Raw genomic sequence first — 13,121 nt, forward strand, 5'->3', positions numbered from 1 at the left:
TCTCAGGATGGGTCCCAAAAAGGAGGATCCCCAGATGGTGGTGGTAGTTTCTGAGATGTTGGTCCAGTTTCAGCAAGAATAAAGACGAATCCCATCTGGTGAAGACCAACTCCCCAGATGTGGGTCCCCCTTTTTATTACAATGACTGTAAATCTCACAACAGTGATGTCCGGCTTCCCTTGGTCGAAATTATAAATCCTTGAGATGATATCCATCTTCCTTTCTCAAGCTGTTTTTCTCAGTTTTGTTAAGACATGAGATAAGCATATTTCCTTTATATATATTCCAAAGCTATAGTTTCAAGGATACAAGCAATACTCTAAAATTATACTTCAAAAGGTTATTTTTGCAGTACTCTTTAAGGCCTGACTACAAGCAAAAAGCAACACCCTTAAATGCTCCTAAATCAATCCAGGTTAATTGCAAACAAAGGATAGGTTCAAAGGCCTTCTTCCATGCTTTACTTTCCTCAGTTATGATTAGAATTTGCAGCTGTCCCGTGGTCGCTGTCCACACGTATCACAATCACAAACACACACATTGCCTGTCTGTACCTGACACCAAACACAGCTTTGTATTTCACAGCAGGGGTTGGGATCAAATTGGCTTTGAGGTCTTCTCCAACCCAACCCCTTCTCTGCTCACCTGGGGGAGCACCTAGGATTTAACAAGGTTAAAGATCACTGCCCAGAAGTCCCTGCTCATTAATTAATTAGAGCTGATTCCTTCTGCAGTGAAGGATGCCTTCACACTACCCCCACCACAGCTGCTGCACTTTACACCAGGCAGCTGAAGGACAAGAAAGAAAATTATCACACTAATAGTGAAAAGATACAGCTGTGCCCCACCACAGGCTGCTTACAGCCCGTTTAAACCACAAACACACCCATGAAAGTCCATGGAAGTTACTATTGAATCAAACTTAATGTAGGCTTTGAGTTAATTAAGTAGAAGCTAAAGGAAATACAAAAAATAGCCCAAACTGTTTCTAGTAAGTTTAGTAATACTGTCATAAATTCATGCTTATGGGAAAGTAAAAATCTAATCACATCTTGTATTCTTATAACTTCCCACGCTAGCAGTGCAGTTATGGTGATTAGCACAAACTGCACCTCACAACACTCTACCTCCCTGGTCACTTGTTATGCTGAGTAACCACATGGAAAAGAGGTTATTAAGTTATAATTGTGATGTTCTTTAAAGTTCTAAGCATATGTTTTGATATTAAGCATACTTTTGATATTAAGTCCACACTATCAAAAATAAACACAACTCACAGTATTTTGTATCATCAATATATTAGTAATCGTTGAGAAAAAATCCCACATGGAAAGAGCTGCCTATTAAAGTAATGAGATGAATAACAAAGTGGTGAAGTTATGCTTGAGAAAATATATACAGATAATTATTATGAAAATAAGACTGCACAAACAGTATTTTGCATAGAGTCCAACATTGTATGGGGTTTGCCTTTATGGAAAATATAGCTAAGAATAAAAATACATGTTTCAAACTTTACATCTGGATGGAAGTTAATAGTACAAAGCTATAAACTATTGAATATTTACAGATTAGGAGAGCCAGAGTGATTACATTTCCATGATTGTCAGTGCAGAAAAAACAGGGCCCAGATTAGTTGCATATTAATCAGTATATTTTTGCGATGTACATTTCTGTAAGATACATCTGTCCAGTTTAATGTCACCTTGCTGCTGTTTAGCTAAAATTCCTCTGCCAGGTTTTAACCTTCCCCTCGGAAGCCCAGAACCCACAAGACACTCACAGAAGCACATATCTGAGTATCTGGCAGTAGAAGAGCCACAAGAACAATTGAGAAATGATAAACCTTTGTTGTGCCTAATGAGTATCTGCATTGGAAGGATGCTGGAACTTCAGTGCCCCAATGTGCAGCTGTTTGGGAGGATAGCTTATTCATTTGAGGGTGATTTTTTTCCCTCCAGAAATGAATGGATTAAAAAATAATAATAAAAATTTGAGCTTCCAAGAGACCTTAAAAATAGTTCTGTCACTGACTTCTGTGTCATTGCATTTCTGGTGAAATTAGGACTTCTGTGAAGAGGCAGCAGCTTCACAGATTTCAGATCTACTCAGCTTTTCCCACAAGACCAGACAGCAGCAGCAGCCACAAAGATAACAAAAAGTCTGTCTGGTAATGCCAAGGAATTGGTCTCATTTGGCTCTCCTACAAACATAGTGGGTCCTTTAGTATATTATCACTTGCACACATTTATTGCATGATGTCCAGCAATCCAACCAGTCTAATGTAAGGGCCATTTGAAATTCAGTCACACTAAAGCCTTGTTTGCTGACATTAGCTCCTTCTGCCTGCAAGCATAGCTTTGTATGAAGAAAATGTAACATTTGAAGAGTAGTAGTGTGGTACTGACCTACTGGTTTCTAGATTAGGGTTACTCCTGGTTTGTGTCATGAACCAGTTGGTGGAGAGCTTGTACAGGGCCAAGACTGATTTCAGAGCCTGCTTTTATCTTGGAACAGACTTTCAAGCAATATGAATTTCAATACCTAGATTTCTCAATTAAAAAAAAAAAAAAAGTGTTGAGCTACTGAGCTATGACACTGCCAACCCATCAGCTTAAAACATGCATGAACAGGTTGAGAAATGAAAATTTAACAGAATAGTAGAAGTCAATAATGGCTTTATAGTATTCTTCAAACAAAGCCACAATCCCAGTTTCATTTTCTCTCAGTCTGAAGTTTCTTTCCCAGCTGCCCTCACAAACACACTGCAGGACAGTGCTGGGCAGGGATGGACGGACGTGGTTCCTGAGATTCTGCTGCTTGCTCTGCATGGACATGCAGTTCATCTCTCTATGATCCAGTGTGGCCTCATAACCAGGGAGCCATTCCTCTTAGTCAGCGGGGGAGAGGTGTGCATCGTGTTATTTGGGCTGTACACAGCCTCCCTGGAGGCGTGCAGCCAGCTCCTCTTCCTCTTCAGATCTCCTACAAATGCTCTCAGATACAAAAATTCCATTCTCAGGAAGTGTTCCCTGGTCATGTCTCTGGAAGCCACTGTTATCCTGAACAGCTGGTCCCACACCCTGTTCTTCTTGCAGCTAGAAAACTCTTTGAGGTTGATAGGCTTTGACCGTGAATGAAGAATCCGAAATTCCAGGTCAAAGTGTGCAACTGTGGGGCCTGACAGGATCAAAATGTTACTGCTGTTCAGCTTCCCATCTGTCCACGTAAAACTAGCAAAGGAAAAGTGAAAAAATGATGAGTTAATTCAAAATAATCAGTAAAGAAAGTATTCACTAGAAATTCTCCTTCATCACATTTAGTTATGTTGTTCTTAAAACCCAACTGATGAGCAGTGTGCTCTTTTAAGGATAAATGTTAGTCATAAAATCTGATGAGGAAAGCAATCTGCAGTATTGCTGGTTTTGCTTTCCATGGAGAAAAATCATGTAAAGCAAGAGAAAGAAATTGGCACTTGCCTGTAGGAGCCTGTTGTCACTCTAATGCCATCAATCAGCATGAATTTTTCACGGACTTTTCCAATGATTTTGGTGCCCGACCTGGTGCAGTACGTGCTCCCCGTGATAATCCGAACCCTCATCAACTGTTAAACACACAGCAAGAGTCAGGTGCACTGCAAAGTTCAGTGATTGCATTAAAGGAGTAACACAGAAACAACTTCCCCTGATGCACTGGGACAAGAGTCACCCACAGGGAACAAAGTGAGGATTTTGTCTTGTTTTTGTAGGCAAAGAGGTGACAAACCCATAAACTGACTGTGCAGAATGGGACTTCGAAAATTCCTGTCACCTAATCATCAGGATCCAAATTCCACAGACTCCTGAGAACCTGCTTCTCCCTCAGCCTTCAAAGTCTCGGCAAGCCCAAGCCACTCCAGTCATGCTTTAGGAAGTGGACATTCCTCCTGCATTTCCTTGAACTTTCAATTAGTATTTGTGTTCAGAAAGCAGCTGTAACATCCAATTATAAAGGTTTCAGATTTTCTGTTAATTACTGTCTTATGTAGGAATAGTTAAATCTTCCAAGATAGAGCTGGAGCTACATAACACCAATTTTAAATTGTGGCAGCAGGTGTAATAATTTCTTCTTTTGCAGCTTAAATATTACAGTCATAAGAGGATCAGTTCCCGACCCCTATAAATATGACAAAGCTCACCTTTTCCTGCTCAAGGTCAACTCCCAGATCCTTGCACATTTTTAGAAAATGGGAAAATGAAGACTGATCTAGAAGGATATACACTTTAACTTGCCGTTGGCTACAGGCTTCCAAGAGGTCTGTGAAGATATCAGTGTCTGTGAAGGAATCCATAACCAGGGCAATCATCTGAAATGAGTTTCAGAAAAAACCATTAGGCTGTTTTCACAGTACTGCAAAGGAGATAGCACATGAGAAATATGAGTTTCAAATTAAATGCTCCCCCCTGCCTTTTTTTCTGGTGGTTATGGAGCATGGTACAGTTTCCTGTGATAAAGAATATTCTTTCTCGCCCTGAGACAGAATTAGACCCCTGGTTTTGCCCTATGTTAGGCAAATTTGATCTCTTCCTAAGCAGAAGAGGTTTCTTTCTTGAGAACAGATGTCTTTTCCTCAAAAGCACTGCCAGAAGAAAAAGTTGAGCTTACTTCTAATACTACAGTTTCCCCATCTTCCAACTTTTCAAATATGAAAAGAAACAGTAAGAAAACCAAAACCACCAGTGTCTGACTGCTCTTTATATCTCAGCTCTCTGTTTAACATAAAAGTCAGATTCGTCTTCACCTTTATTCAGATTCTAATATTTCAAGTCAAGATCTGAATAAAAGATCCCTTGAGAGCCAGCTCCTACCCCCGCAGATCTTCCCCATGGACTGAACCCCAGGATTTGCCGTGGATCCTCCGCAGGATGGGCAAGCAACGGCGATTTCAAAAAGCTGGGAATGGGCACTCCGGATTTATCGGTCACGGGTGCCAACTCCGAGGGAACTTAGCGGCACCCAGAGAGCCCATTCAGCAGAATAGGGGAGGGGGGGAAGCTGGTAAATTATGAACCTGATTAAAAAAATAACTACAAAAGATGGTGGAAAAGACATAAAGCAACACGAAACAGCAGAATAATTAAAAACGGAAGAGTAAGTAAGTAAGAGTATGTAAGAGTAAGCGGGGAGGACGCGCAGCGGGAGCAGAGCGCTCCGCGGGCACTCGCTCACTACTCACTCACTCACTCACTCACTCACTGACCTGTCGGGCGGAGCGGATCTGGCGCCGCACCGCCTCCTTGCAGCCGTAGATGCTGTCCCCGCAGCCGGGCTGGAAATGCGCCTCCACCCGCGTCAGCCCGCGGAAGGCGCCGCTGGCGAAGCCCGGCCAGCCCAGCTCCAGCGCGGGCGGCTCCAGGTCCGAGCGCTCGGGGAAGTAGGTGAGCGACGAGGCGTCCAGCGACGCTCCGGCCGACGGCTCGGCCGCCGGCTCCGGGCCCGCGGCGGGCGGCAGCGCGGCCCGAGCGATGTCCTGCACCTCGGGCTCCGACAGGAAGGGCGGCAGCTGCTCCCGCCGCAGGAAAGCGCGCAGCGCCTCGGGGCCGCCCGCCACCAGCTCCTCCAGCGCCAGCCGCTGCGCCTCGCTGTACGGCCCGGCCGGCGGCGGCCAGCGCCCCGAGCCCTCCTCCAGACACTGCGACGCGTTGGCCATGGCCGGAGCGCCCCGGCGCTGCCCCGGCTCTTTATAGCGCTCCGCGGGCTGCTCCGCGCCTTCCCCGCCCGGCTCCGCTCCTCCCGGCCGCTCGCCCACGGCACAGTCACGGGTGGCACAGCCCGCAGCTTTCCCCACGCCCAGGGAAGCGCCCGCAAAAGAGCCAACCTCGAAGGAGGAAGGATCGGCCCAGCCCTGGTCCTGCTGCCCAGCCCGGATCAAAAGGCTGCTCCAAAAGTTGGAGAGGGCAAATGGCCCCAGCCGGAAAGGACCAAGAGTGGACAAGTGACTTAGTCACCTCGATTTAAAATGCCAAATAAACAGAAAGCAAAGCTCAGCGATGATCAGGTGAAAGCCCCATGGCAAAAAGGAGTTTATTTGTAAACTGTTTCTTGTTCCTGTTAGAGTACCTTAACAGCAGCACGGTATAATAAAGTTTAAAAGCACATAGAACAAACAAGGTAATTTTCCGTACATCAAGAACTGCAGGACTTGAGCTCATAAAAATACAACTCGATATTGGCTTTGAAGGTGTAATCTTGGCTCCCTCCCTGCAACTTGGTTTGCTGCCAGTGTTCCAGATCCACAAATCAAGCAATAAAGTACCTTATCATTTTGAACAAGTGCAGACAGAACTTTTTTCCCCACCTCCAGCTTTAGTGAAGGAGTGGCTGCTTAGAAATCCAAGCAATAAAAGTAGCTAAGCCTCGTTCTCCACAGAGATTTCAGACAGAAATGCCAAAGTTAGTTACTCTCAACACTTGGAACCTTTTTGAGTTATGGATATTTTTATTCATTCATTCATTCTGTATTCAAGCCGACAGCTGAAATATGCCATCTACTGGACACACATGCTCCTAAATAAAAAAATACATAACCCAGACTCCGATTTGATTTGGCAGAATTCAGTGTGGTTGGTCACTGAATTACTGAGATGCAGGTCTAAAGAAAAATAGTACAGGCCAGATCTCAGGGAGACTGCACACACTGCTCAGGTAAGAGACCCAGCAAGCACAGACATGCACAGAAATCTGCAAACAGTCAGATAAAGGCTTTGCAAAGCAACCAAACCTCAGGTCCACTCAATATTGGAAGTATCTGCAAAAACTAGAGTGGCACTTTAGCTCCTCAAACCAAGTTAGTAGTGGAAAAATGATAGAGCTGGAAAGAGTATTTCAGACAGCAAAGTTAAAAAGAGAAAAATGTTAATTTAACTCCTACAGTTACTTGTAAATTAACATTACCCACATAACCCATAACATTCCCTAGTGCATTTGTCAGTTTACTATTGAACAGGGGTTTTGTCACATGCCCTCAGTAATTGTCTCGCCTTGGAGTTCACTGCAAAGAAGGAAGCACACACGTACACACACACATATCTTTATATATCTCTAAACAAAGGCATAAGAGCATGATCAAACTAAAGGTCTAGTTAGGTCATTCTGTTTCAGAAGGCTTAAACAAAGGAAAAATAATACAGTTGAAGATAACCTGCAACTGTTTCAACACTCTTTGCAACTTTAGTGGAAGAGTAACATATATATCACAGAAGTTAGAATAAAATCAGCTTTATAGCTCTTTGTAAAAGCTGATTCCTCTCCTGTCAAAGATAAGTAGAAATAAAAGCCAATATTGGAAAAAAAGATAGAGAATTGTTGATATAAGATCGATCTCCAAAGGTACTCTGAGCAAGTTCAGTGTGACTCAGATTTTTCCAAGTTTATATAAATTAAAACTAGGGCATTAGCTATCCTGGAAAGCAGTAACAAGTTCCTTTTTGAGGTTAAATACCCAGAATTAAAATGATCTTTACCACTAGTCTCTTTTTCATCACTTACATTGCATAGTATAAAACAAAGTGCTGGAGAGTGGTGTATTAAAAAAGTATTGAAGAAATAAAAGTGCTGGACGGAAGTGGAAGAATTTTTAGGTATAAAGTGACAGCAACTTGAGCCTGGGGTTTGTGTGATGTGTGGTCAGGGCAGGAATCACTTGTTGAGGGAAAAGAGCGAGGCATCGCGCAGGCTGTGCAGGCTGGCGCTGATGTCGCGCCTCTGCTTCAGGCTGCCCCTGGCAGGGAACTGGCTCAGGTAGGTGGCAGGGACACGGCCCCGCCGGGACAGGATGGCCACCATGTGGCTCAGCTTCGACCTGATCGTCGAGTAGTGGAACTGCCTCTCTTTGTGCAGTTTTTGGAAATATTGTGCCCTGTGACTACTGGGATAGTCAAAGGAGCGGAGAGAGGATATTGAGCCTGTAGAGCTTGCAAGAGAGCACTGGGACGATGATGAAGACAATGATTGCAGACTACAGTTGGATACTGCCTTTGCAGACAGAAAATACTCTTCTTTTGACAACTTTCTGGGAAGGAGGGGTGTTTCTGTGCCCTCCTCTTCCTTTGTCTGTGTCACTGCAGTCTTCATCAAAATGGATGTCTGAGTGCCTGTCACTCTGGCTGTGACAGAAGCCTGAGTGCCAGTGTCTGCTGTGGCAGTGCTGGCCTGAGTGGCTGCATTACATTTGGTCACAGCTGCCATCTCTCCCCACGGGCCAGTTTGAGTTGATGCACTTCTCTGTTCCACTGTGGCCACTTGATTGCTGAACAACTCCTCTTCACACAGGCAAGAATGCCCCAGGTTACAAAGCTTTCCTGCAAGAGTATATTCAGTTTGATCTGCTTTTTCCAGCAATTTCTTTGGCGTGCTAGACAGTCTGGCAAATTCTGCTCTCAAGTTGCCTTCCACAGTATATTCTTTGGAGGATTCTGTTCTGGTCAGCAGGTGATCAAACATGCCACTGTTCCTGCAGCTGGACGGTCGCTTTGGGCTGATGGGCAGTGACTGGGCATAAAGAATCCTGAACTGCAGGTCAAAGTGTTCAACCACCTGACCTGACAAAACCAGCAAGTTGCTGCTGTTCAGCTTTCCATCAGACCATGTAAAACTGTTGAAAACAAACCAGGACTCACAGTTAATCTCTAGTGCATTTCAACAATACAGCTACAGACAGCAAGACTCAGCTTAAAAAATGAAGATAAGGTAAGAAGTCAATAGACCATTCATTTCTGCTGGAAAAACTCTATTTAGCCATGACCAAGCTCTCTGCTAGCAACAAGCTGAGTAAACCAGTTTTCCAAAGGTGTTTTCAGATTTGTGTCAGCCCCATTTGGACTCAGCTAATCCATGTGCCATTGGCACTCATTAACATGGGGCAAACAGCAAAGTTAATACATTCTTTTGCAGCAAATCTAGATTTTTACAGCTTTACTGGGCACCAGCAGACCCCAATACTTGCCTGTAGGAGCCTGTTGCCACTCTAATGCCATCAATTAACATGAACTTCTCCTTGGCTTTCCCAACAATTTTGGCACCTGACCTCATGTAGTACGTGCTCCCTGTGAGACTTCGAACTCTCATCATCTGGTTCAGAAAAGAAAGGAAAAAAGTGACCTCAAATTTAACTTCCAAAAACTTTTGATTAGCAATTCTACTTATAAGCAGCTAAGCACAGTATGGAAGATAGGAGTGAAATGAACCTTTTTATACAGTCTGAGTGTTTTTAATCACACAGTGCTAAATTGCTGTTAGATTAGAAGACAACAGTCAGTTCCAATTAATTACTGCCCTGGAAGGCAGGAGTGTTTTTCCCTCTCCAGAGAAACTTTTACTGCAGTGAACATAAGCCTATCCAAGCCAAGCCATAACACAGCCATGTCCATTTATATTCACAGCAGCTAAACAAATCACCTGGCTTACATCATCCAAACCCTCTTAAAAGAAAGTATTAGGAAAGAAAACAGATGGTACCAGAGCTGTACCACCCTTCAGCTTCCCATGTTTCTGTTTTCCTTAGCAAGCAGTTCCTAGAGCCAAAGAATAAAGCTATTTAAACATTGCAAAATTAAATCCCTGAAAATTACTACATCCTCAGGACAGGGATCCCAGTGCACACAGCACATGGGGCTGGTACACATCATGGTTGTAGCTCCTGCATATGGACAACAGACAGGTTGCTTTAGCCTTTCAAGGCAGTCTGATGCTTTATAGAAAGATTTCTTTGATATGCATACACTGTACCACAAAAATAAAAACAAACCACACTGACCCCAATTCAGTACTTACACTTTCCTGCTCAGGACAAACTCCCAAATTGTTGCACATTTCCAAGAAATGGGGTACAAAGTCCTGGTCAAGAAGGATGTAGACAGGGACTTGGCGGTTGTTATAGGCATCCTGAAGGTCACTGAAGATCTCAATGTCTGTGAAGGAATCCATCACAAGGGCAATCACCTGCAAGGAAAGACACACCACTTACTCAAGAGACTTATTTTACACTGCTTCCCCCAGCCATTTTTTCCTGCTGCTATCATCAGGGCCTCATGCACACCTCCTTGTCCTCCTGCACAGGCTCTAGCAAGCTCTAAATGATTTCTATATTCCCACACCACTCCTGTAAATTCATTGTGCCTTAGCATGCAAAGCACAGACCTGAAGAGGTTTTTCCTCTGTCTGCTGCTTTTGTACACTTTCACTCCTCCTTTCCTACACAACCCCCTGTAAGTGTGGCCAGGCTGGGGAAGGTATCACAGCAGAATCTGGCCTCCAGACAAACCATCTCCACACCTGTTCTCCCAGTGATTCAAGAAGCTACAGGAGAATTAGCTCGAATGGCCTCCTTGCTGTCAGAGCTCACAAACCCCAGCTGATCTCCAGACTCTTCCTGGTCTTACTGAGTTTCTATCCCTTACCTTCACAGGATATCCCTCCACTCAACCAATAGTTCTTTCAAAAAGGCAAATCCTAAAATGGGAATATCACGTGTATGAACCATCTCTTTAGCTAATTCAGAGCCACCTCACACACCAATTTGGTGCTTGAGTTCTCACCCTTCCAAACCACTTCTGTGTAGGGACACAAAGGATTCAGCTTTATGACTGAATTTTCCACTTTTCTATTAAACCAGCATAAAGAACAATGAGAATACAACCACTGGGGGTACCTGGCACTTGCCCTTATCAGATGGGAGGCTGCTGCAGCACACCCAAGGTCTATAAGCACGCAACACAGCTGCTCTGTGTGTGGCACAGCCTGTACTCACAGGAAACCTTTCCCACAGGAACAGGCTGAGCTCTGCATTCCCACCTCTGTCCTGCTCCCTAAGGGACTGGTTCTGTTTGGCTGAGTTGACATATAACATGCACAAGCACATGGGTATTTCTAGATAAAGTTACTTTATGTTGGTGCTTCTTGCATGTGTCCTGAGGCTCTTGCCACCCAATCACTTGTCTAAGTGTTGAAGAAGATTAAAAACCAATAAGATGCTTTTGACAAGACCAGACGAGTAAGAAAACCACCCCTGAGAACAAAAAAATTCACACTAAATCCTTGGGAACACTGATGCCTTCATATGACAGCTCAATTCACAGCACATTTGAGTTCTAGTCCCAGAATTAGCAGGTGAAAAAGAAATGCAGTTTTGCCCAAAATGTTTAGAGGAAAGAGAGAAAAACCTTTTCTCTACTCATCCATTCAGGATAGCAAGGACAAGATCACAGCAGACACTTGAACTAACTGCATTTGAGTACATTAACTAGGGAAGAAATTATGCAGGATCTGAAGTTTTCCCAGTCTTCACATTAACTTGAGGAACTCAGAAATTACTGAGAAGTATCACACAGAATCTGACATTCAGTAAATCTTAGGGTGTCAAAAAAGTCCATTTATGTCCACAAAATTTTCCCTGGACCAGGCACAGCCACAAATGGGGCAGGAGTAACTTGCCTGGCTCTTGGCTCAGAGTGAGGGAAGGTGTTTGACAGGATGCTGCAAGGACAATATTATAAACAAGTACAAGTATACTTTTGGGGGGAATAAATGCCTTTATGGTGTTTACTCGAGTTACCAGACTGGTCTCATATACCTGTAGGGATTGTTTGAGAACAGAACTTCTCTGTGACCGTTTCTGGCAAGGAGCCCATCGTTCATGTCATCCTCACACACTCCCTAAGCTTCTGCCCTCGCAAGGGAGTAGAGACTAAGCTCGGTTCTGATTCAGGGTGTGCCGCGCACGTTACACAAAGAGACAGGAGTTGCTTCATCTGGCCACCCAAAAAGGAAGCTACACATTTAAATTTTAGCTGAGCCAATGGAATGGCTGCTAAGGAGAAGGGTGGTTCCCGGCTGGGGATTACAGTTGGAGGCTATAAACTCCGGGAATGCAATGAGTTACAGGGAACGGTTACAACTTCCTACGCCACGTGGTTTTCAAGCCATTCTGTGCATCAGAACAAAAGCGTTCACTCTGTAGGGAGAAAGTCCTGTCAAAAGCAGTTCTGTACGTCACTTAGTGAGCTAAGGAAGGAAAATACAATCACGGTGTTACATCTATAGGTAACCTCTTAAAAAAGAGGCTTATTCTGTATCACACCTTTAAAGGACAGTAGGAGGTTTCTGCAAGCGCACCTGTATGGCAGAGAATATCAGTGGGGAATCTTGAATAGGAGACCTTTTGCTCCGAGTGAAAGCAGGGTCAGCGGCTGTGCTGGCCACGGCAGCTGCGCTGCGGGACGGGGAGCTCTCGACGCATCACCCAGAGCATCACCCGGGAAAGGGAGGGCTCGCAGATACAGCAGAGTGCCGCTTTTTCTGTATTTTCGAGCTTGTCCTCCTTAACGACACTGTCTGCTCGACAAGAGTTTTAAAGCCACTTGGCTTTGCTCGGTGTCCCGTGGCGACGCGCAGCGTTGCCGATTCTTGATGCGCTCGCAGACCCAGGGGAGAGGGGCCCCGGGCAGGGCAGGGCAGGGCAGGGCAGGGCAGGGCGCTCCGCGGGCACTCACTATTCACTCACTCACTCACTCACTGACTGACCTGTCGGGCGGAGCGGATCTGGCGCCGCACCGCCTCCTTGCAGCCGTAGATGCTGTCCCCGCAGCCGGGCTGGAAATGCGCCTCCACCCGCGTCAGCCCGCGGAAGGCGCCGCTGGCGAAGCCCGGCCAGCCCAGCTCCAGCGCGGGCGGCTCCAGGTCCGAGCGCTCGGGGAAGTAGGTGAGCGACGAGGCGTCCAGCGACGCTCCGGCCGACGGCTCGGCCGCCGGCTCCGGGCCCGCGGCGGGCGGCAGCGCGGCCCGAGCGATGTCCTGCACCTCGGGCTCCGACAGGAAGGGCGGCAGCTGCTCCCGCCGCAGGAAAGCGCGCAGCGCCTCGGGGCCGCCCGCCACCAGCTCCTCCAGCGCCAGCCGCTGCGCCTCGCTGTACGGCCCGGCCGGCGGCGGCCAGCGCCCCGAGCCCTCCTCCAGACACTGCGACGCGTTGGCCATGGCCGGAGCGCGGCTCCGAGCCCGCCGGGATCGCTTTGCGGCGAGTTTGAATCCAAACAGCGCGGCCGCCGCTGGAGCCTTCCCCGCCCCGCGCCGCCGTTGGCTCCGGCCGG

General features: G+C 46.0%; 2 protein-coding genes across 2 annotated transcripts; both read right to left on the bottom strand.

The window, feature by feature from the left end:
- Positions 1–2,842: 2,842 nt before the first annotated feature.
- Positions 2,843–6,303, bottom strand: LOC311160929 (protein FAM83D-B-like; the record flags this gene model as incomplete). The annotated part of the gene is made up of 5 exons (XM_084218095.1): positions 2,843–3,233; positions 3,480–3,604; positions 4,178–4,345; positions 5,240–5,915; positions 6,296–6,303. The coding sequence occupies 5 exons, from the start codon at positions 6,301–6,303 to the stop codon at positions 2,843–2,845; spliced, it is 1,368 nt and encodes a 455-aa protein (XP_084074221.1).
- A 1,374-nt stretch (positions 6,304–7,677) lies between these two features.
- LOC311160915 (protein FAM83D-like) lies at positions 7,678–13,008 on the bottom strand (the record flags this gene model as incomplete). Its single annotated transcript, XM_084218066.1, has 4 exons — positions 7,678–8,632; positions 8,984–9,108; positions 9,811–9,978; positions 12,559–13,008. 4 exons carry the CDS (start codon positions 13,006–13,008, stop codon positions 7,678–7,680), a joined length of 1,698 nt encoding a protein of 565 aa, XP_084074192.1.
- Positions 13,009–13,121: the final 113 nt, after the last annotated feature.

This window comes from Fringilla coelebs (genome assembly GCF_963513975.1).
Source record: "Fringilla coelebs genome assembly, chromosome: 18".
In the NCBI taxonomy this organism is placed as follows: domain Eukaryota; kingdom Metazoa; phylum Chordata; class Aves; order Passeriformes; family Fringillidae; genus Fringilla; species Fringilla coelebs.